The sequence below is a fragment of the Podarcis pityusensis genome, assembly GCF_964106645.2.
Source record: "Podarcis pityusensis genome assembly, chromosome: 2".
NCBI classification, from domain to species: Eukaryota; Metazoa; Chordata; class Lepidosauria; order Squamata; family Lacertidae; genus Podarcis; species Podarcis pityusensis.
Genome location: NC_138029.1, coordinates 119,304,265 through 119,328,632, shown reverse-complemented (window position 1 = coordinate 119,328,632; position 24,368 = coordinate 119,304,265). Strand labels below are relative to the sequence as shown.

The 24,368-nt window shown below is 48.2% G+C and overlaps 1 protein-coding gene and 1 pseudogene across 3 annotated transcripts; one reads left to right on the top strand and one right to left on the bottom strand.

Annotated features, from left to right (window-relative positions):
* Positions 1-975: 975 nt before the first annotated feature.
* On the bottom strand, positions 976-24,321 carry LOC308469329 (uncharacterized protein). 2 transcript variants are annotated; one of them, XM_080991595.1, is made up of 12 exons: positions 24,192-24,321; positions 22,286-22,386; positions 19,247-19,448; positions 17,903-18,047; positions 16,179-16,597; positions 14,339-14,465; positions 13,171-13,284; positions 11,827-11,991; positions 6,866-9,064; positions 5,531-5,583; positions 3,084-3,157; positions 976-1,302 (listed from the first exon to the last, which is right to left on the bottom strand). In XM_080991595.1, exons 2-11 carry the CDS (start codon positions 22,354-22,356, stop codon positions 3,113-3,115), a joined length of 3,540 nt encoding a protein of 1,179 aa, XP_080847721.1. In that variant the 5' UTR covers positions 22,357-22,386; positions 24,192-24,321; the 3' UTR covers positions 976-1,302; positions 3,084-3,112. The 2 variants fall into 2 exon arrangements, with proteins under 2 accessions (XP_080847721.1, XP_080847722.1); XM_080991596.1 differs by having other exon boundaries at positions 6,866-9,061.
* LOC308470014 (CD82 antigen pseudogene) lies at positions 10,244-11,641 on the top strand (annotated as a pseudogene). The gene has a single exon. The product of its transcript is annotated as a CD82 antigen pseudogene (transcript).
* Positions 24,322-24,368: the final 47 nt, after the last annotated feature.

The window sequence follows — 24,368 nt, the reverse complement described above, 5'->3', positions numbered from 1 at the left end:
ACTATCTCCAGCCTCTTGGAAAATCCTAAACTACAAATATTAAAATATGTGCATATATACACCTGAAAACCGGAAAAGAAATACTCTTGACACAGAGGGAGAGAGCTGGTTGAGGTAAGGTGGGAAAATACCCTGCAGAAATCCTACAGGGCTGATTGCTATTTTTCCACTCTTTTCTTCGATAACATTGTCTAAGGTGGGGCTGGTAGAGTTGGACTCCTTTTCATTCCCACAGGGAAATTTTACAGGGCTCACATGGCACCAGAGGCAAAAATACAAATTTGTATGCAGAGCAACATACAGATTTAGTTTCTACACCCCTCTGTGCTCCATCTCAACAAGAGAGACACATTAATCATAGAGTTTAAGGCCATATTAAAAGGTAAAAGGACCCCTGACCATTAGGTCGTCGTGGCCGACTCTGGGGTTGCAGCGCTCATCTGGCTTTATTGGCTGAGGCAGCCGGCGTACAGCTTCTGGGTCACGTAGCCAGCATAACTAAGCCGCTTCTGGCAAACCAGAGCAGCGCACGGAAACGCCGTTTACCTTCCCGCTGGAGCGGTACCTATTTATCTACTTGCACTTTGACATGCTTTTGAATTGCTAGGTTGGCAAGAGCTGGGACCGAGCAATGGGAGCTCACCCTGTCGTGGGGATTTGAACCGCCGACCTTCTGATCAGCAAGCCCAAGAGGCTCTGTGGTTTAGACCGCTGTGCCACCTGCGTTCCAAGGCCATATTACATCCAGGCAAAAAAACAAAACACCACTCAAGGTCACAGAGCCTGGGGACACTGGGTGTGGGGTGGGTGGTCGGGGAAAGTTCAAAGGGCCGAAGAGAAGGGTCTGGAGGGCCGCTTTTTACTCTCAGGGCTAGAGGTTTAAAAGGCACGCATAAACTTGTAGAAATCTCTGGCTCAAGCACAGGCTGGGCAAGGCAGAACCAAACACGGAAGCCAGAAGATGCAATGCACCCATTCGATTCTAAAGAGTTTTATTCAGAGCTATATCCTTCGGAAAATGCAAGCGAAGGCAAGGGTTTTTATATAGTGCTGACATGGATTAAAAGCCAGATGGGGGCTTCAACGACCAGAAGGATTGAGAGAGAGGGAGGAGATGATCTTGAGAGATAATTCAATAATTCTGAAGCAGTTGCAAGATAACCAAGCCCTGAAAAGGGATTGAGTTTCCGCACAGAACTCATGAGAAGGTTAAAGATACTCTGCTGCAGCAGCATATGTAAAAAGCTTTTTCTTATTAAAAAAAAAAAACCAGGTTCAGCAAACTGGCTAGCTTCCAGAATCCTGCATGGGAAATAAAACAAGAGCATCACAATGATTTGCTAAAAGTGAGAGAGAGAATATATATATAAACACATCTTTCTAGTATCAGCATGAAAATATTTGCAAGGATCCTTTCCACAAGTAATAAAATGCCTGTTCCTAAAACAGTTGTAGATTAACGTCTACAGCCATATGAATGCCATGTTTATTTAAAAAACAAAATGAAACACAGATTTATGCATTTAGGAAATCTAATTTCTGCCCCAGTCAAAGCTTTTGAGCCTTGTATAAATTATCATGTAACATGGTCTTAACTTGCATAACTTATTCTGTATTTTATATACGGTATATATTTTTGCTTTGGCCACCTCCATACCATGCATATAAAGCACCATGATATTATTTTAAATAGCCATGACTTCCCCCAGAGTATTCTGGGAATTGTAGTTTGTTAAGGGTGCAGAAGTTTGTTAGGAGACTCCTATTCCCCTCAGAGAACTCTTATTCTCAGAGTGGTTTGACAATCCCTGTTCACAGAGAAATCTGGGAACTGTAGGTCTGTAAGGGGAACAGGGATCTAACAACCCTTAGCAAACTACGACTCCCATAATCATTTGTGCCATTGGAGACACAAGGCAGGGTCTGCATTGTTGACCTGAGTGCACTATCTATATACCCGCAGGTCCCACTTACTGAACACACTGCATTCCCTGGAAATCATTCATTAAGCAAGTGTTCGCATAACAAGTCCATGATTTCCACTGATTCCTATGGGAATATTTCTAACTGGGGATTTGTACAATCTCTGTGGTTCCTTCCCGATATGGCTGCAGCCAACCAGCAAAAAAGAGACAAAGGAAAAACAAATTTGTCCAATCTCTCCTGCTCCCAGATTTTTCTAATCTCTGTCTCTCTCTGCATGCTTTCTGCCCAAAAATGGCTACCATTGACCAGCAAAGAACAAGGAAGAAAGGAAGTGGGCAAAATCTGGATATTCAGATATCTGAATCTGCTGGTTTGGGCATAATTATTTATGCTCAGATAAGTGAATTTTCCAAGAGTGAGTGGGTGGATAGCGGGACCTAGCTGTACCTGTACCTATATCTATGCTTTAACAAAATTTCACAGTACCGGAAGACCATTCGGCTGCTGAAACGTTCGACAACTGAGGCGTGAAGGGCGGTCTGCAGTTTCAATGGAAAAATTTGGAAAAAATGCAGTGGAAGCCGTTCAACTTTTGAGGCGTGTCCGAAAACCGAAGCATTTACTTTCGGGTTTTCGGTGTTCGAAAACCGAAACGTTCGGTTTCTGAGACACTCGAAAACCGAAGTACCACTGTATGTCGAAACCAATCAGAATGTTTGGGAGGCAAAGGTGTATTAGAAAAGGAGACCCTACTTCTATACATTTATTCTGCTTAAACAGTATGCTAATAAACATCTCTCCAGAGTTTATTAATAAAATCAGTTAGACAAAGGTGACCAGCAGGTTCTTAAGGGAGAAGGTGGTTTTTAAGATATCTGAGGGATTTCAAGGTAATAAAGCAGCATTTTTTAATGGGGTCTGGGAATTATTACTATTTACTGTGCTTATATCCTATTCTCCTGGTGGGATATAGCAGCTTCTCCACTCTCCCTCACCCTCGTTTTATCCTTGCAACATGGAGGATAAACTAAGGAGGAGGAACTGGCCTATCGTCATACAGGAAGCTCCGTGGTTGGACCAGGGATTTGATCCTTTGTCTCCCTGGTCCTCACACAAAACTCCAGGCTCCACAACACACTGGCTGTTGCTTGTCTTACCCAAGTGCAGCTTCCTGTTGTTTCCTGCTCTATACAGCGGTGGTCAAAATAATGGCATTGCAATCCAAGCTCATCTGGAACAATCAAAGAGTGTTATGAATAAGACAGACGTCATCTACACAGCCCAGCCAAGGAAAGGCAGCTTTGGCATATCCAGACTTGGGCGTGGTTTAAATTTAAGGCTCTCATCTGCATTACTACTTTAAAAGGTAAAGGTAAAGGACCCCTGGACGGTTAAGTCCAGTCAAAGGCGACTTATGTGGTTGTGGCTCTCATCTCACTTTCAGGCCGAGGGAGCCAGCATTTGTCCACAGACAGCTTTCCGGGTCATGTGGACAGCAGGACTAAACCGCTTCTGGTGCAATGGGACACCGTGATGGAAGCCAGAGCGCACAGAAACGCCGTTTACCTATTTATCTACTTGTGCTGGCGTGCTTTCGAACTGCTAGGTTGGCAGGAGCTGGGACAGAGAAATGTGAGCTCACCCTGTCATGGGGATTCGAACCGCCAACCATCCGATTGGCAAGCCCAAGAGGCTCAGTGGTTTAGACCACAGCGCCCCCCGCGTCCACCACTTTAAGCAGTCATAAAGGGTAAAGGTAAAGGGACCCCTGACCATTAGGTCCAGTTGCGGAGGACTCTGGGGTTGCGGCGCTCATCTCGCTTTATTGGCTGAGGGAGCCGGCGTACAGCTTCCGGGTCATAGAATCATAGAATCATAGAGTTGGAAGAGACCACAAGGGCCATCGAGTCCAACCCCCTGCCAAGCAGGAAACACCATCAGAGCACTCCTGACATATGGTTGTCAAGCCTCTGCTTAAAGACCTCCAAAGAAGGAGACTCCACCACACTCCTTGGCAGCAAATTCCACTGTCAAACAGCTCTTACTGTCAGGAAGTTCTTCCTAATGTTTAGGTGGAATCTTCTTTCTTGTAGTTTGGATCCATTGCTCCGTGTCCGCTTCTCTGGAGCAGCAGAAAACAACCTTTCTCCCCCCTCTATGTGACATCCTTTTATATATTTGAACATGGCTATCATATCACCCCTTAACCTCCTCTTCTCCAGGCTAAACATGCCCAGCTCCCTTAGCCGTTCCTCATAAGGCATCGTTTCCAGGCCTTTGACCATTTTGGTTGCCCTCCTCTGGACACGTTCCAGTTTGTCAGTGTCCTTCTTGAACTGTGGTGCCCAGAACTGGACACAGTACTCCAGGTGAGGTCTGACCAGAGCAGAATACAGTGGCACTATTACTTCCCTTGATCTAGATGCTATACTCCTATTGATGCAGCCATAGCCTGTATTGGCTTTTTTAGCTGCCGCGTCACACTGTTGGCTCATGTCAAGTTTGTGGTCAACCAAGACTCCTAGATCCTTTTCACATGTACTGCTCTCAAGCCAGGTGTCCCCCATCTTGTATTTGTGCCTCTCATTTTTTTTGCCCAAGTGCAATACTTTACATTTCTCCCTGTTAAAATTCATCTTGTTTGTTTTTGCCCAGTTCTCTAATCTGTCAAGGTCGTTTTGAAATGTGATCCTGTCCTCTGGGGTGTTAGCCACCCCTCCCAGTTTGGTGTCATCTGCAAATTTGATCAGGATGCCCTTGAGTCCATCATCCAAGTCATTGATAAAGATGTTGAATAAGACCGGGCCCAAGACAGAACCCTGTGGCACCCCACTAGTCACTCTTCTCCAGGATGAAGAGGAACCATTGATGAGCACCCTTTGGGTGGTCATCATGTGGCCAGCATGACTAAGCTGCTTCTGGCGAACCAGAGCAGTGCATGGAAACGCCGTTTACCTTCCTGCCAGAGTGGTACCTATTTATCTACTTGCACTTTGACGTGCTTTCAAACTGCTAGGTGGGCAGGAGCTGGGACCGAGCAACGGGCGCTCCCCCTGTCGCGGGGATTCGAACCACCGACCTTCTGATCGGCAAGCCCTAGGCTCTGTGGTTTAACCCACAGTGCCACCCGCGTCCCTTTTAAGCAGTCATGGCTTCCCCCAAAGGATCCTGGGAACTGTAGTCTGTTATGGGTGCTGAGGAGACCCTCTGTTCCTCTCCCAGAACTCCATTTCCCAGGGTGGCTAAACAATCAGTCCTTCTTCCCAGGGAATTCTGGGAATTGTCACTCTTTATCAGAATTCTCCCCAGGCCACGCACTTGCTCCCCAAACCTCCCTCTTGCTGATCCTGCTTTGTACCCCTCCTTGAACTCTGATAACAGCTCCAGGGAGGTGAGGGAGCGAGCATAAAACTTGCTGGCTGAGCAAAGGTAACATTTAATTGGCTGCCCCCCTCTGGACCCACCCACCACTGTCCTGTGACCCCAGGGGATTCCCCAGAAAGGAACGAAAAAGGTCATTCCCCGATTCCTGTCATAGAGGAAATAATGATGCGTTGTAATTAAAAGCTTCTCTCGGCAAAGCAAAATGAAAGCTCTTCCTTACCACGGCGGTGCTGATTTCCTCCACGGTGAGCTCCGTAGATTCGGCAATGAAGCCTGAAATGTACAAAAAATAAACTGCTACACGGTTTTTATTCACGGGGAGTGGGGAAACCATGAATGGGGCAGGTGGGGGAACAACAAGGAGGATATAGGTTTGTCACGTTCTGAATGGTTATTATTATTATTAATTGGATTTATATACCGCCCTATACCCAGAGGTCTCAGGGCGGTTCACAGAAAAGATTGACATAAAACCACAATATAATCAAAATAAAAACAACAACCCAATAACACCCCTCCCAAAAAGAAAGAGCCACATTTTAAAAGGGCATATCGGATGGTTAAAAAGGAGGCTGAGCTATGGGCTGCTCCTTGGCATGCTGCCAGAGATCCTGACAAGACAGAAGTACTGTTTTTGAGAGAAAGGGGGCGGGCAGGTGGGGGGCACTCCCTGGTCTTGAATGGGGTAACTGTTCCCCTGAAGGACCAGGTGCGCAGCCTGGGAGTCATTTTGGACTCACAGCTGTCCATGGAGGCACAGGTCAATTCTGTGTCCAGGGCAGCTGTTTACCAGCTCCATCTGGTACGCAGGCTGAGACCCTCTACCCATGGACCGTCTCACCAGAGTGGTGCATGCTCTAGTTATCTCCCCCTTGGACTACTACAATGCACTCTATGTGGGGCTACCTTTGAAGGTCACCCAGAAACTGCAACTAATCCAGAATGCGGGCAGTTAGACTGGTGACTGGGAGTGGCCGCCGAGACCATATAACACTGGTCCTGAAAGACCTACATTTGTTCCCAGTACGTTTCTGAGCACAAATCAAAGTGTTGGTGCTGACCTTTAAAGCCTTAAACAGCCTCGGTCCAGTATACCTGAAGGAGCATCTCCACCCCCATCATTCAGCCTGAGTGTCCAGCTCTGAGGTCCAGTTCCAAGGGCCTTCTGGCGGTTCCCTCACTGCGAGAAGTGAGGTTAGAGGGAACCAGGCAGAGGGCCTTCTCGGTGGTGGCGCCTGCCCTGTGGCACGCCCTCCCAGCAGACGCCAAGGAAATGAACAATATCTGACTTTTAGAAGACATCTGAAGGCAGCCCTGTTTAGGGAAGCTTTTAATGTTTGATGGTGTTTTTAATATTCTGTTGGGAGCCGCCCAGAGCGGCTGGGGAAACCCAGCCAGATGGGTGGGGTATAAATGATAAATAAATTATTATTATTATTACTACTACTACTACTACTTTTAATCCAGGGATCCTGGGGTCGAACCTGGAAAGGAGGTGCTCCCCCCAGGGCAACGACCTGCCCTCACAGAAGCAAATCATCCTACTCCATCTCACCTATGTGCATCTGTTCATGTTCGGCAAGCTGGGATCTCCTGCTGAAGCTTTCCGTGCATTCTGAGCACTGATAGGGCTTCTTTCCCGTGTGAGCCGCCTTGTGTGTGATCAGGGACTTTTTCCAGCTGAAGCTTTTCCCGCACTCGGAGCACTTGTAGGGCTTCTCTCCCGTGTGGGTCCTCTTGTGCACGAGGAGGGCAACTTTCTGGTTGAAGCTCTTCCCGCAGTCGAAGCAGGTGTACGGCTTCTCTCCCGTGTGGATGATCTCGTGGCGCGCCAGGTGGTCCTTCTTGTGGAAGCACTTCCCGCACGCGGCGCAGGCGTACGGCTTCTCCCCCGTGTGGATCCTCATGTGGTTGATCAGGCCGACTTTCCAGTTGAAGCCCTTCCCGCACTCTGAGCACTGGTAGGGCTTCTCTCCCGTGTGGGTCCTCTTGTGCGTCATGAGGCGGTCTTTCTTGTAGAAGCTTTTCCCGCACTCGGCGCACTGGTACGGCTTCTCCCCTGTGTGCGTCCGCATGTGCGCGGTGAAGTTGGCTTTCACGCTGTAGCACTTCCCGCACTCGGAGCATTCATGGGGCTTCTCCCCCGTGTGGGTCCTCTGGTGCGCGAGGAGAGAGGATTTCACGTGGAAGCATTTCCCGCACTCAGGGCATTCGTACGGCTTCTCGCCCGTGTGGATTCTCTTGTGCTGAATGAGGATCCACTTGCCGCTGAAACTCTTCCCGCACTCAGAGCACATGTACGGCTTCTCCCCGGTGTGGGTTCTCATGTGTACGTTAAGAGCAGACGACCAGCTGAAGCTTTTGCCACAGATGGTGCAATCGTGTACGTTCTGCTCCCCTGTATGTTTCCTCATGTGCATGATCAGGGACCGTTTCCAATGGAAACTTTGGCCACAGTCAGAGCATATGTGCGATCGCTCCCCGGTGTGGGTTTTCTCATGTCTTAAAAGGTAAGAGGAGCACGAGAACCCTTTCCCACAGTGTGAACACTGATACGGTCTCTCTCCGGTGTGAGTCCGCTTATGCACATCAAGGTACGATTTCAGGATGAAGGATTTCCCGCAATCGGAACATCCATACGGCTTCTCTCCTGTGTGGGTTCTCCGGTGTGTAATAAGGCCCGAAATCTGCTTGAAGCTTTTGTCACACTCGGAGCACTCGTACGGCTTCTCTCCCGTGTGAGTCCTCTTATGCGTGACGAGGGTCGCGCCGTGGTTGAAGCTCTTCCCGCACACGGAGCACATGTACGGCTTCTCTCCGGTGTGGATTCTCCGGTGTGTGATAAGGTAATCTTTGCGGCCAAAGCTCTTCCCGCACTCGGGGCATTCGTAGGATTTCAAGACGGGTCCCACCGAATGGGACTTCTTATGTCTCCGAAACGATGCTGCATAGCGGAAGCACTTTCCGCACTCGGAGCACTGAAACGGCTTCTCTGCCGTGTGGCTCTGCTTGTGTATGTTGAGCGTCCCTTTCTCGCGGAAGCTCTTCCCGCAGTCAGAGCACTGGTACGGCTTCTCTTCGGAATGGGTCCTCATGTGCACGTTGAGGGCAGATTTCACAGTGAAGTTCTTCCCACAGTCAGAGCATTCGTAGGGTTTCTCCCCCGTGTGGATTCTCCTGTGCACGGCAAGGTGCGGCTTCCGATTGAAGCTCTTCCCACAGTCCGGGCACTTGTACAGCTTCTCTCCCGTGTGGATTCTCTCGTGCAGAATAAGGGACCCTCTGCGATAGAAGCTCTTCCCGCACTCGGAGCACGTATACGGCCTCTCCCCTGTGTGGATCCTCTTGTGCTGGACAACGTACGCTTGTTCCCGAAAGCTCTTCCCGCAGTCCGAGCACTGATATGGTTTCTCTTCCGTGTGGCTTGTCTCGTGGCCGAGAAGTTCGGGGCGGGAAGAGAAACCCTGGCCACACTGGGAGCAACTGTACGGCTTCTCTCCAGCATGACCCCTCTGGTGTATAACCAGCTGAGACCGCTTATGGAAACTTTCCTCGCAGGAGAGGCATTTATATGGATTCTCTTTCGCTGGTATCTCCTTCAGGTGCTCTGTATCCTGCAGGATTCCAGGTGTCCCTTCAATCTTAAGACCCTGGGGAGATTTCCCGCTGACTGTCCCCGAAGTTTCTCCTCCTCCTCGCTCGGCTGTTTCCAGCTGACTTTCCTCTTCATTCCCTGGCACTTGATCACTGCCTGCTAGAACAAAATGAGAGAGGGAGAGAAAAGAGTGTCCCAAATGGGTCCTGCAATAAAACATGACAGTGTGGAGTGTTCCTCTGGTCTGCCAGCCATACCCCCTCCTAAGAGACTCCATTCCATTGTCTCTCCCATCTGATTTTCTGGGTTCCCCGGCCCCCAACTGTCAGCATGTGACATCCTCATTGGGCTTTTTGGAAGAGTGGATTCTACCTTAGGGATTTTTTGTATTTCTGAAAGCCTTGATGTTTCACCCAACCCACTGATAGCTTATACAATTAAACTGATAGTTTACACAATTAAAATGTGGGGAGTGCACAGTCACTGCTTCTCAGCCTAACCCACCTCAAAGGGTTGTTGTGGGGATCAAATGAGGAGGGGGAGAACTACATACGCCTTAGAGGAAAAGGTGCTCAAGGGGGCTGAATACAGGCTTTGTCCCAAATGTTTGATGTTTTTATTATGTTTTAAGATACACTGTAAGCTGCCCAGAGTGGCTGGGGAAACCCAGCCAGATGAGTGGAGTATAATAATAATAATAATAATAATAATAATAATAATAATATAGTGGTACCTTGGTTGTCAAACTTAATCTGTTCCGGGAGTCCATTAGACTCCCAAAACGGTTCAAAAACCAAGGCATCGGACGTTTGGCTTCCAAATAACGTTCGCAAACTGGAACACTCACTTCCAGGTTTGCGGCGTTTGGGAGCCAATTTATTCAGGAGCCAAACCATTTGAGTTCCAAGGTACCACTGTAATAATAATAATAATAATAATAATAATATATTATTATTATTATTATTATTATTATTATTGACGTATTGCAACCCTAACAGAACAACTGCTAAAGTGAATAGCTACTCAAGGAAATTATGAACAACTACATAGGCCTATTGAGACACCTGAAAGTCAAAGGCAAGTATTCTATTGATATATTGCAGTTATTTTCATTGCTATATTTCTGTAACTCATCTCAGACCATTTGATGACAAGCAGGGTATAAATACAAACTAAAATTGTATTTTTATTGTTCTAAAGAGATGGATCTATCTATCTATCTATCTGTCTGTCTGTCTATCTATCAGGCCCTCCAGATGTTGCTGAACTTTCCGCTCGCATCATCCCTGACCAGTGGCCATCAGTTTAGAAGTGAGGAAATCAAATGGAATGTACCACGTCAGCTGACAGGGGGAGGAAGGCCACTTCTGAGAGCTCCACTTCCAGAAAGGGGGAGGGGAAAAAGACCACACAAATGAAGTGGCAGATGTTAAAAAACAAGAGGGGTTGGGGTGCAGAACTCAAAGGCGACTAGATGATAATAAAAAAAGCTGTGAGCCCAGGTGCTCTCAGGCACTTCGTTCTGTGGCTCATCCAAGCCCGTACAGCTGTTGAACTGTGTGTTTGTGTGTCTGTCCTGGAGGTTCTGAGTTCCGAAACAGAAGGAAGCTGCGTCTGTGAGAAGATGAGGCCCATCTGTCAGAAAGCCACTGTTTACAGCCTCTTCTTCTTTAACCACCTCTTCTTTGTTCTGGGGGCCATGCTGATGGGCTCCGGACTATGGCTCTTGTTCGACAAGAGAAACTTCATCACCATCCTGCAGATCTCGACGTCCACCATGTACATCGTGCCTTACACCCTGATTGGCGTTGGGGCCGTCACCATGGTGATGGGGTTCCTGGGCTGCGTGGGGGCCTTCAGCGGGAGCCGCTGTTTCTTGGGACTGTACTTCCTCGGCCTGCTGTTGCTCCTGGCGGCCCAGGCCACCACCTTCTTGCTCATCTACCACCGTGCGAAGGCCATGAAGGAAAAAACGCCCACCTTTGTCCTCCACCTCATTCGGTACTACGACCTGAGGCACGAAACCAACAGGTCCGCCATGCTTGCCTGGGACTATTTCCAATCCAGGATGTCTTGCTGCGGATGGATCGGGCCGGAAAACTGGAAGCTGAACCTCTTCCTCCAGCAGAGAAATTACACACTCTACCCTTGCTCTTGCGGCGTCAACGCCACCAGTTCGGACGCAGCGATAGGCTTCTGCCCTCTGGCCGCTCCTTCCGGCGCCTTCGACAGCTGGCCGGTGAGGAAGACGGGCTGCGTGGTCTCCGCCCGTAAATGGTTTCAAGAGAACAACGAAGTCATCATCGGGGTCTGCGCAGCCGTCTCTCTCACCGAGGTGTTGGGAATGGTGTTGTCCGTTTGCCTCTGCAAGAGCAAAGCACTCTGAGGAGAATTCACTGGAAGTGGCCAAGGGGCAAAGGCCACTTTTGATGCCGACACAGCCTCGGGGCAAATCTCTTCCATATTTTATTTTTAGTCCACTTCTGGGCCTGTCTTGACAAGTCTCTGAATGCGCCTCCTCTGCAGCTCTCTGTTACCATAGCTATGTGTAAATAAACCTTGTGTCTTACCCAATTTGGGGTAATTTGGGGGACTTTTGGCCACTGCTGTTGGGAGTGCTATCTCTCTCCCTTTCACTGTCAAACAAGAGAACCCTTACTCTAATTCGCCTCCCTTGCCTTCGCTTCCTCAGATCTGCTGAACCTGTTTGCTGCAAATGTTTGCAATATTTCACTACTTTGGTTAAAAAAAAAAGATGATTAAAAAAGTAAAATACTTATTTTTGCTTAGCGCTCAGTCTTTCGGACACCAATCAGACTAATGCTAGGAACAGCATTTTACATCACTGTGACTTACCCTGGGACCTCAGGATGAAGAGCGGGGTAGCAAAAATAACTAAGTGAATAGAAATAAGAGACTACCTGCCAGTTTCTTCTTCCCTTTCTCAGGTGCCTCAGATCCCTGTCGTCTCTTTGTTCCTCCCAGACCCCTGGAGTTCTCCTCCATCTCTGTGCCCTCGCTTCCTTCGCACGGTGCCCCACACAGCTCTCCATCGTCGCTCTGCCACCCATCGCTCACCGGCACAACTATAAGGATGAGAGAGGGGGGCAGAAATGGAGCCTGAAAACTGCTGTGGAGAAATGGGGGTACAAGGGATACAGCCAAATACACGCCATTTCTGATTAACGTTGAAGTTGCTTTGTGATTGTAAGAGGCTCAGGAATGGATATCTGCTCAGAAAATCAACCTAAACCCAGCCACTTTGGGTGGCTCCCAACAGAATATTAAAAACACAATAAAACATCAAACACTAAAAAGAAAGAAAATGAACCTAAATATATTTAAAATAAAACTAATAAATAAGCAATGGTCCGACCTGATTTAATCTGATATAGTTAGATTAAATCAAATAAAAAAAGGAATATTCCGTGTTATGTTGGAGGGAATGCCAGGAAACAGGGAATTCTGTTCACATGTGGTGGGGGTGTAAATAAGTACAATTTTTCTGCCAAAGGGTGTTTAAGGAGATAACAGAAATCACTGGGTTAAAGCCGACCAAAAGTCCAGAGGTAGCATCATTATCAATTTACGATGGGGTGGAAGGTTCGCAGGCTAGGAAGGGCTTGCTCAGAAATTTATTGACAGCTGCATGAATTATGATCGCTAGGAAGTGGAAGGGGCAAGCAGAATATAAAATGGAAGAATGGTATAAAGAGGTGTGGGATATAGCTATTAACGATAAATCAACATGTGCCATTAAGGTAAGATGGGGAATATGCAGGAGAAATGATTTTGAGGAGATATGGAAGGTGTTTGTAGAATTTGTACCGTTAAAACGGAAAGGGGTCAAACCATCACAGGAGGTGCTGAAAATTTGGGAGGTTGGATAGTTACAATGGAATGGTCTCGGGGGTGCGGTGCACATTTTTATTCTTATTTATTTAAGATTATTACTTTGTCAAAATAAAATAAAATAACTGGGGCGGGGGAATATAAATAAGCAAAGGTCAAATAAATCGCGCTCAGCGCACCTCTGAGAATTCCTCTCTTGGTTACTCCCTTCTTTCCTTCCATGAGGTAAAATATGAGTGCTGGCCTTACATTCTTAATCCCTTCGAAACCCTGGCAGGCTCAGGCCTAGAGACAAGGCCCAGATCTAAGCACCACTCCCTTTACTCAGGGCAGTATGACAAACAGCGGCTCCAGATCCGTTCTCGAGAGAGATTGCTTCTATTAAACGAACGCCATATTTAATGAGTACCCACTTTCAGCAGCCTCAGTCACGGAGGAAACTTCCTCCTGAGACACTACTTCTTCAGATGCAGGGACTTCGGCTTGAATGATCTCTGCCTGGTTGTTGTCGCTCGCAGGCTCATCTTCTGGAGGATCAAGACAGACAGAGACAGGGGAAATGAATTCTAAGGAAGAAGGGGAAAAAACTCGCTCTTTCTCTCTCAAGAAATCACCTAAGAAACCAATGGGCAAAGGGTGCCATATATGGTTTGCTTCAGGGCTTTTTATTTTTCAGCCGGAACTTTCCGGAACTCAGTTCTGGCACCTCTCAGGTGGCCGCCATTGCCGTTACAGCAGAACCTTGGTTTTCGAACGTAATCCGTTCCGGATGACCGTTTGACTTCTGAAATGTTCAAAAACTGAGGATCAATGGGCAGTCGGCAAAATCAAATGAAAAAAATAGAAAAACATGCAGCGGAAGCCATTTGACTTCTGAGGCGCGTTCGAAAACAGAAGCAATTACTTCTGGGTTTTCGGTGTTCAGGTTCCGAATCATTTGGGCTTCCGAGATGCGCAAAAACTGAGGTTCAAGAGAACAAAGGAGGTGTTCATGGTGTTCTAGAAAAATAGCACTGGTTCGCTTCCATAGGTGGCTACGGTGTCCTAAAAATACCTCCATTTTAGATTCTGTCTGCACTGTTTTAGTTAGGAGTCCACTGGCACATCTAGTTTAGAAGTGTCCACACTGACTGGCAGCAGCTGCCCAGAATTACAGACTGGGGTCTCTCCCAGCCGTACCTGGAGACACTGTTGGGGAGGTTGAAACTGGGATTTACTGCATGCTCTACCACTGCGCTATGGCCGCTCCCTTTATAGATAAAGTAATAGCCCAGTCCTCCTACTTCTAAACAAACAGAGAAGCCTTTTTGTGACAGGCTGGGGATAAGAATTGCCCCTCACACAGGACTAGAGTCTTGTGACAGCAGCCCTCAAAATGTCAGGCAGGCAACGGAGGAGGGGAAGAGGAGGCGAGAGAAAAGACATGTCATAGGAACAGGAGGGGGGAACCTTTGGCCCTGCAGAACTACAACTCCCATCAGCCTTTGCAAGCAATGTCAATGTATGATGGGAGTCCAGCAACACCTGGGGGGCTGGATTTTCCCCTTCACCTGCCATAAGGGAAGCACAAAGAATTGTTACCCAGCAAAGCACAACTTCCATCTCCCTTCCTGGTGGGCCTCCTGACCCGCAGCGAACGCCGCACCTCCGAGGGAGCCTTCTCGGACTCAGGGAGATTGGCCGCCATCTCGGCCAGCGGCCTCCGCACCTAAAAACAGGAAAATGGTTGAGGGAGAGAAGGCAGCGTAGCCCAGAAAGGGATAGGCTCTGTCCCTTCAGGTCTGTGTGGCACTATGTCTGCTGGCGAGGCAGCGGCCGTCAATGTGGCAGTGTTAAGAACGCAATAAAAGCCTGACTGCTGGATCAGGCCGGGGGCCCACCAACCCAACATCCTGTTCCCACAACGGCCAGCCAGTTGCTGCAACGAGAAGCCTGCAGAAGCCTGGGTGAAAATCTAGGCCAGCGGTTCTCAACCTGTGGGTCCCCAGGCGTTGTTGGACTACAACTCACATCAACCTTGAGCTCTGGCCTTGCTAGCTAGGGGTGATGGGAGTTGTAGTTCAACAACATCTGGGGACCCACAGGTTGAGAAAGGCTGATCTAAGCAGTCATCTGAGGCTTGTGCTTTAGGACAGGAATTTGTCGTTGAAAGTCTACTCAATATTGATCCAGAGTGGATTCCAATGCATAGTTAGCAGTTAAACACGTTGCAGGATTCCCCAAAATAGACCAGCAGTAGCAGAGCTTTAGGGACGCGGGTGGCGCTGTGGGTAAAACCTCAGTGCCTAGGACTTGCCGATCGTATGGTCGGCGGTTCGAATCCCCGCGGCGGGGTGAGCTTCCGTCTTTCAGTCCCAGCTCCTACCCACCTAGCAGTTCAAAAGCACCCCTAAGTGCAAGTAGATAAATAGGTACCGCTTTATAGCGGGAAGGTAAACGGCGTTTCCGTGTGCTGCGCTGGTGCTGGCTCGCCAGAGCAGCTTCGTCACGCTGGCCCCGTGACCCGGAAGTGTCTCCGGACAGCGCTGGCCCCCGGCCTCTTAAGTGAGATGGGCGCACAACCCTAGAGTCGGACACGGCTGGCACGTACGGGCAGGGGTACCTTTACCTTTTAGCAGAGCTTTACTGCTACTGAAGGCAAATGAGCATAACGGTCAGAAATCCAGGAATGGCACTGTCCCTAAGAAATCCAGTTGCAGCAGAGTTTACTTAAAACTTACGATGACTTATAATAAGACTAAATCTTAACACTAAGCATACAGAACACCACACCAGACGGAAAAGAGATAGGTAAGAAAGCAGAAACCCAGGCTCCTTCTGGCCTCTTATTATAGATAGCATGACCTTGACTGAAAGAAAAAACAGAACCAGTTTAAACCAGCTGTACTCGGCGTCTCTGAAGGAATAACCCAGTACACCAGTACGAATATCACCCACACAAGAGGTTCCCTGTTGCAGCTCTGCCTGAGTCTATGCTCAATACTCAGCTTCTTTCCCTTTGAGATGGCTACTCTTGTTGGAAGGGGATGCAGGTGGCGCTGTGGGTTAAACCACAGAGCCTAGGACTTGCCAGTCAGAAGGTCAGCGGTTCGAATCCCCACGATGGGGTGTTGTTTGGTCCCTGCTCCTACCCACCTAGCAGTTCGAAAGCACATCAAAGTGCAAGTAGATAAATAGGTACCGCTCCAGTGGGAAGGTAAACGGCGTTTCCGTGTGTTGCTCTGGTTCGCCAGAAGCGGCTTAGCTGTACGCCGGCTCCCTCGGCCAGTAAAGTGAGATGAGCGCCGCAACCCCAGAGTCAGCCACGACTGGACCTAATGGTCAGGGGTCCCTTTACCTTTACTCTTGTTGGAACTCTATGCTTTTAGCTTGTGCAACCAGTCTCAGAGGCCTGGATCTGCCATAGGGGAAATGAACTCACCTCTTCCCCTTGCCCTCTCTTCAGGAAATCCTCGGCAAGGGTCACGGCACTATCACAGTTTGCTGGTTGCTCTTCCTTGACGTAGTCCTGCATCTCCCAGGGAAGTCTGGCCAGGAACTGCTCCAGGATCACCAGCTCCAGCATCTGCAGTTTGGTGTGCTTCCCGGGCTTCAGCCATTGGTGGCAAAGGTCCCAGAGCCGGTCGCAAAGCTCTCGGGGCCCTTTGACCTCCTCGTAGCGGAACTGGCGGAAACGTTGTCGATGGGCGTCCGAGTTGTCGATGGGCTCCTCTGAGATGTTCTGCCATGTCCTCTCCCTGCATTCCCTCCAAGGCCTGGGCTGGAGGAAGCGAGGGCCGTTTCCTGCTGTGGGGTCTGTCAGGCCATGATCCCGCACAGATGTCAAGCGAAGATCCCGGGCTAATAGTTTTTAAGGACAAGAGGGGAATACCAGGATGGGGCATTTGATGGTCAATTCACTTGGCTCAATAGCAAACTATAAATTATGTTGATCAATACTAAAATATTTTTATTTATCAGCCCTGAGTGCTCACTGGAAGGACAGATCGTGAAGCTGAGGCTCCAAGACTTTGGCCACCTCATGAGAAGAGAAGACTCCCTGGAAAAGACCCTGATGTTGGGAAAGATGGAGGGCACAAGGAGAAGCGGACGACAGAGGACGAGATGGTTGGACAGTGTTCTGGAAGCTACCAGCATGAGTTTGACCAAACTGTGGGAGGCGGTGGAAGACAGGAGTGCCTGGCGTGCTCTGGTCCATGGGGTCACGAAGAGTCGGACACGACTAAACGGCTAAACAATCAATTGGGGCAGTCAAATACAACATTCATTGTTTTCCTAGAGTGAACACAGGCGGGGGGGGGGGTTACTCCAGCCAGAGTAACTTCCTGTTCTACTGATCTGCAGTGTTCTCCCCCTGCATGTGAACAGGGAGATGGGCGTGACCCTGGCTAACCCCATAAAAGAGCCAAGTCACGCAGCCATCGTCCTCTTGCTGCCATCCTGTTCTCCTGCAGCCATTTTCTTCTCTTGATGCTGTTCTCTTAATGTATTTTGCTGTCTGCTGGCTCTCGGCCAGCAGCACATGGGCTCAATCCCCATATGGGATGAACTCACACTTTGTTATGTAACTACTAGCTAAAGCCTGCCTTCAGGAATCATACTGTGAACTGAATGCGAGTAAAGTTCTTGTTACTGTTAAAGAAAGACTCTTGTGTCATTATTCTTTTAAGAGGGATAAAAGGGGACACCAGGAATCATCGATCTGGGCAAGCCAGATTGGATTGCTTAACTAAAGGGATTCAAATGAATCTGCAAACTTGCTTCCTACTGAATTGAAGGGAATCTGCTCTGCTACATGACTCACTAGCGTGAGTGATAATATTTAATCACTGTATCCTCTCCTATTATCCTTAACATTCCCACAATTTATCTGCAGGTCTCAGGGCGGTTCACAAAATAAAACCACAAGATAAAACCACAAAATACATAATCCAATAACACACACACCCCAAACACATTTTAAAAGGGCGTCAGCCAAAGGCCTGGCTAAAGAGGAACATTTTTGCCAGGTGCCTAAAGATATATAATAAAGGCACCAGCCGAACCTCCCTGGGGAGAGCATTCCACAGACTCATACGCTCGGTCTCTTTTTACAGAAAGCTGTATTCCAGCAGCGCCTTTTGTGAAGTTTAGTTGCTGACCTACCTGGACTGGCTGGGAGAGAGTAGGAGTGCTCCAGCCCCACAACATCGCTCCCAGGGGAAGGCACTTCTGCCTCGCTCTCCTTGGTTTTCAACTGACGGCTTGGTGGAGGATCACGGCGGACGTGGGGCCGCCTCTTTTTACCGCCCTGTGTGAAAATGAAACTTTGAACAGCGGCCTACCATTGGCCTATGGGATGATAATAATAATAATAATAATACTAATAATAATAATTTATACCCTGTCCATCTGGCTGGGTTTTCCCAGCCACACTGGGCGGCTCCCAACAGAATATTAAAAACAAGATAAAACATCAAACATTAAAAACTTCCCTAAACAGGACTGCCTTCAGGTGTCTTCTAAAAGTCAAATAATTGTTTATTTCCTTGACATCTGCTGGGAGGGCGTTCCACAGGGTGGGCGCCATTACCATGAAAGCCCTCTGCCTGGTTCCCTGTAACCTCACGTCTCGCAATGAGGGAACCGCCAGAAGGCCCTCAGCGCTGGACCTCAGTGTCTGGGCTTAACGATGGTGGCGGAGACGCTCCTTCAGGTACACTGGACCAAGGCCGTTTAGGGCTTTAAAGGTCAGCACCAACACTTTGAATTGTGCTCGGATACGTACTGGTAGCCAATGTAGGTCTTTCAGGACTGGTGTTATGTGGTCTCGGCGGCCGCCCCCAGTCACCAGTCTAGCTGCCGCATTCTGGATTAGTTGTAGTTTCCGGGTCACCTTCAAAGGTAGCCCCACGTAGAGCGCATTGCAGTAATCCAAGTGGAAGATAACCAAGTGGGAGATAACTAGAGCATGCATTCAAGCACACCAGCACACTCCCTACTTGTGATTCCCAGCAAGTGGTATTCAGAGGCATTCCACCTGCAGCTATGTAAGTCATAAAGGCCCTCTCTACACGCTGGGTCTAAGGTGCTCCCATGAGATCTCACAAGAACATCCCAGGGCATCTGGAGTCAGAGCACAGAGAGCACCTTGCTCCCCAAGGAAGGCAGAGAAGCAAAGATTATTCTCTCTAAGGAGGAAAGGGTTCCTGTGTGGTAAGGCTGCTCTTGCCAGCGGCCCCAGGTACATCAAAAAGCAAAAAAAAAAAAAAAAAAAAAAAAAAAAAACTATTTTGAGAGGCTCTGAGTTCCTTGGGGCAGCGAGGCCCTTTCAGCAAGCCAGCTACAGGGAAACCGGTATACTTGCGAAGGGACGGCTCCAAGGGTTCGAGTACACACATTTCTGCATATACGTAGAACACTCTGAGCCAGGCCCCCGTGTAGGGCACAATTGTACTGTATAGCAAAGGTGTCCATCCACGAGATTGATGGGAGGACGGTGAGATTTACCTTCTTCAGCCGCTCGGGTATGTTAAACATTGTCGGAATCGCTTCAGGCTTTAAGTACCGCCTCCCGGAAGCTACGTTTTCAAGGTAGTCCGTCTCGCAAAAATGTTCCGAGCAGATCACATGGTGCCGCGTGGGAGTGAAGTTCTTGCGACGGATGTTCCAAACCCACTTTTTCAACAGATCTTTTTTCCCCAGAGGAAACCTATGACAAGTATGTGATATACAGTCATACCCCGGGTTACAGCCACTTCAGGTTGTGCTTTTTCGGGTTACGGACCGCCGAAACCCGGAAGTACCGGAACGGGTTACTTCCGGGTTTCAGCGGTCGCGCATGCACGAAGCGCTAAATTGAGCTTTGCGCATGCGCAGAAGCGCTGAATCGCAACCCGTGCGTGCGCAGACGCGGGTTGCGAACACTGTGGGTTGCGAACGTGCATCCCGCAAGGATCACGTTCGCAACCCTAGCATCCACTGTGTGTGTGTGTGTGTACACACACACACACACACACACACACACATATATATACACACACACACACACACACACACACCGTATTTTTTGCACCATAACACTCACTTTTTCCCTCCTACAAAGTTAGGGGAAATGTCTGTGCCTACGGGTGGCATGCCTATGGATTTTCCTCCTCTAAAAACTATGTGCGTGTTATGGTCGGGTGCGTGTTATAGAGCGAAAAATACGGTGTGTGTGTGTGTGTGTGTGTGTATACACACACACACACACACACCGTATTTTTTGCACCATAACACTCACTTTTTTCCTCCTAGAAAGTAAGGGGAAATGTCTGTGTGAGTTATGGAGGAAATGCACATATATGTATGTATATATATATATATATATATATATATAGCACAAATGGATTAAAAGTCCCAAACTCCTCTCCTCACTGATACCCAGAAGCTGTGTTCATAACTATGAAACAAACACACACGGCTATAACTAGATAGAATCAGAGAGATGGAAGGGACCACAGGATCATATTCTAGACCAACCCCCTGCCATGCAGGAATATGCAACTGGCCCACACAGGGATTGAACCTGCAACCTTGGTGTTATTAGCACCACGCTCTAACCAACTGAGCTATCCCAGCAAGTACTGCCTGACCTTTAGTCAGACCCTTCGTCCATCTAGTTTAGCACATTCTCCCTCACAGGGCTACAATCTCCAGAGGGGTTTGACAGCCAATCCCTCTCCCCAGGGAACTCTGGAAATTATAGTTCTGTGAGGAGCATAGGGGGTTCTCCTACGAACTCTCTGCACCCTTAACAAACTACAGCTCCCAGAATTCTTTGGAAAAAGCATGACTGTGTTGAAGGAGGTTTACTCTTGCCCAGGAAAAATGTAAGGGCTGATTGCTTGCAGCTGGTTTTAAGTGCAAGATTGCTGATTGCTTATACCTGGCCAAATCTGAATGGCAACTGCTGAATCAGCAACTGGCAACTGGCCAGAATGTGATTGTCCTGCCTATATAAGAGGAACTAGACCAGCAAATTCTATCTGCTGCACAATATCTCTGCTGTATAACACCTACCTGCTTGCTGCTGCTGGGCTATGTGCTGTGCTTGGAGCTACATATGAACCTGCAACTGGGATCTGTACTTTGCTGTGAGTTTTGCTGTGCAGTCCAGGTGGCAATTCTCCACCTAAGGGAGTAACCCTGCTAGTGCTCTAGCAGGAGACTCTGCAAACATGTTAACTGTGTATGATCAAGCCTACCAGTAAATGAAGCCGCTGACTAAGTTTGCCGTCTATTTTTCCCTTTTGCTGGTGCAAAGGGAACTTGCTCAGGCCTCTCACATTTGGAGCTGTTTCCTGATCATGCCCAAGTGCTCCAACAGACTATTTAGAGTGGTATAATAATAATAATAATAATAAATAATTTATTTATACCCCGCCCTCCCTGGCCAGAGCCGGGCTCAGGGCCGCTAACACCAGTAAAATTACAATAAAAACATAATGGTGGGGGGAACCAATTTAAAATACAGGTTAAAAAAACAATTTAAAATGCAGCCTCATTTTAAAAGTAGCCCATAGATCAAAACCATAAGGGGACCAAAACATAAGGGACAGACTGAGTCCAAACCAAAGGCCAGGCGGAACAGCTCTGTCTTGCAGGCCCTGCAGAAAGATGTCAAGTCCCGCAGGGCCCTAGTCTCTTGTGGCAGAGCATTCCACCAAGTCAGGGCCAGTACTGAAAAGGCCCTGGCCCTAGTTGAGACCAATCTAACCACCTTGCGACTTGGGATCTCCAAAGTGCTGTCATTTGTGGACCTCAAGGTCCTCCGAGGGGCATACCAGGAGAGGCGGTCCCGTAGGTACGTGGGTCCTAGGTATGATACTGCTTTAAAGTTATAGTGCAGATGGGGCCACAGATTTTGATGGAGGGGGGACAGAGGAGCAAGGAAGCAGGAACACTGGCTGGCTTCTAAGAAAGGATACCTCTCCGTGCAACCCCAGCATCAGCATGTTGATTACAGATATAGTTTGGGGATGGGGAACTACCAGTTTGTGGGCTTAATCCAGCCCGCCAAGTCTCTGAAGGTGGTCCCCAGCACTCTTCTTATGCCCTTGCTCTCTCCCGAGGTGCAATTGATGAGCAGCAAAGCATCACCAGGGCCGGTGGAGGGGTACCACAGAGTGGAGATGACAGCTTAGCAATGGGGGAAAATGAGCTTGCAGTCAAAGCTATATGCAGACAGTACCATTTCAGACTGCAGGTGGGGTGCTCACATAATTTCAATGCTCACATGATAGAACGTTTCCCGCTTTAGTTAATAATATATATATGTATTTAAAGATTCCTTGCTTAGTACATCAGGAGGAAGCCATAATTATAAACTATCCTCTTTGATATGGTAACATGAAAATTGTTAGAAGGGCCCTGCCAGATCAGACCAGTGGAGCTGCCACATCACTCACTGCATGTCCTCCATTATTTGCTAGCTTTCTATATGCAGGGAATGTACCAAGTATGGAGGAAATTCAGTTCAAGCCTAAGGGCATCATAAAGGCACCTTACCTGTGAAATGAGATATTGTTGCCCAGCAAAAATTTGTTGTTGCAGTTTATTGCACAACATGATTTCACCATGATGGCAGAGATGTAGCTGCTTGCCGAAAACTGTAAGGGATAACGGTAGAGAGTGGTTAACAGCATGAAGCACAGTTTACAAGAGGAATCTGAAAGACGCTCCCTTCCATACTTTCTCAGGGGTTAAAATCAGCGCGGGGGGGGTGTGTCTTGGTAGTTTCACCACCCTCATTCCTGGGGGGGGGGGGGGAGGCTTTCTCTGTAGCAGCCCCTACAGAGGGCTGCTCCCCATAGATGTGCCAGAAGGAATTCCCTCCCCACAGATGTGCGCTGGGTACCTTCATTGTACAGCTTGCAGTACATGCAAAAGACACCCATCTTTACTTTGGCGTGCGTTCACACACACACACACAACCCCCCCAGGATCATCTAGTCTAACCTCCTGCAATGCAGGAATCTCTTTTTTATATCATATTTTTTAATTAATTTTCCATTTCAATCCAATAATACCCTAACACCAAATTATAATACAATTACTAATACCAATTTATATAATTACCAAATACCAAATTATATAATTTAGGTAGAATTGGCGGTTTGATGATTTTCTTTATTTGTGAGTTCCAAAATCTTATTACTTTCAATTACATCCCAGTCAAAATAATAATCCCTTCTACAACAACTGCAATATTAATAACTTCTATTCGTGCTGACACATTAAATGATTTATAGAACTACAAATGAGGAACTCAATCTATATCCTTGTTCTTCCTGTTTGTGACAATTATTCTGTCCATGTTATTTCTTCCTGTACTTGTAAAATGCTTTGTCTATCTTTTCCCGGTTGTTGCTGTTCTCCGTCATGCCTGAGCTGATATCCCATTGTTGTTTCAGAGATTTCTCCATCGCTCTGTCATTTTGCAACTTTAACAACAGCTGCAAAAAGTTGCAAAGTTGCAATGCAGGAATCTCAACCAAATCACAGATGGCTAACCTCCCTTCCACCACATTTATGAAAGATTTGAATGTATTACATTCCAAAGGCCTGTCCGATGGAGTTGTAACTCAGCTAATTGGGAACCACTGAAGACCATTCCTATGTGAAGTACTGCGGACCCCGTTTTTCAAAAGCCCAGCCATAGACCCCCTACATTTGAAAATGTTGACACCTCTATGGTCGTTTTTGTTATGTGAATGGTGCTCATGGACCCTTGGGTGGGTTACGCAGACCTTGGGGGTCCACGGACCACAGTTCTAAATCATTAACAACAACAACAAAGCAATCCTGGCAACAACAATAAACGACTCTTGACATCCCAGTATGAACAATACTGAGCTACAAGGGCCACAGCACTTACGTTCAAGGCACTTTCCTATGTCCCTAATTCCCAATCCAGTTCCCCCCGCCCCAATTCTATTTTATTAAGTTTCAACATTTTTAACACACGCCGTCAAACCACAATTTCAGCTTTTCTGTTCCTTCTGACGCCTTCCCGCCCTTTAACCCCTCGGAGTTGCTGTTTCTCCCCTTCTGCTCTCTTCTCCCTAGCAAACCATAACCACCACATTATGGTTCCTAACCCAGTTAATATTTTTCTTTTTTGGGAGGCGAAGGGCAGCGAAAATCAGAGGCGGATCACCACCTCTGCAGGCAGGAGATCCCAGGACCCACCCGCAATGGCATCTCCAGGAAGGACTCCCTTCTGAAACGCCTGGACAGCTGCCTAGAGCAGCTCCCCCAAGTTCCTAGTCCCTAAGAGAGGCGGCATTTGAACCAGCGGCTCAGGGGCTCCAGCCTTTGGAGCCGCCCTCCGAGCAAGCGCCCTCTGCCTCCACGGCCGCCCACGGCAACGGGGTCCCCACTTTTCCACCCCCAAAAATCAAACCCGCCGCACCTTCCGCTGGCGGCTCCCTCCCTGCAACCAGCCTCCAGCTGCTCGGCCAGGCAATGCGGCTCCTCCTTCGTGGCCCGAGAGGAGCAGGACCGGAAGGTGCGCCCGCTATTCCTTCCCCCCAACAACACCGGGCCTTGGCTCCGAAGGGCCGCTTCCTTTCTAGGAAGGCGAGAGTTC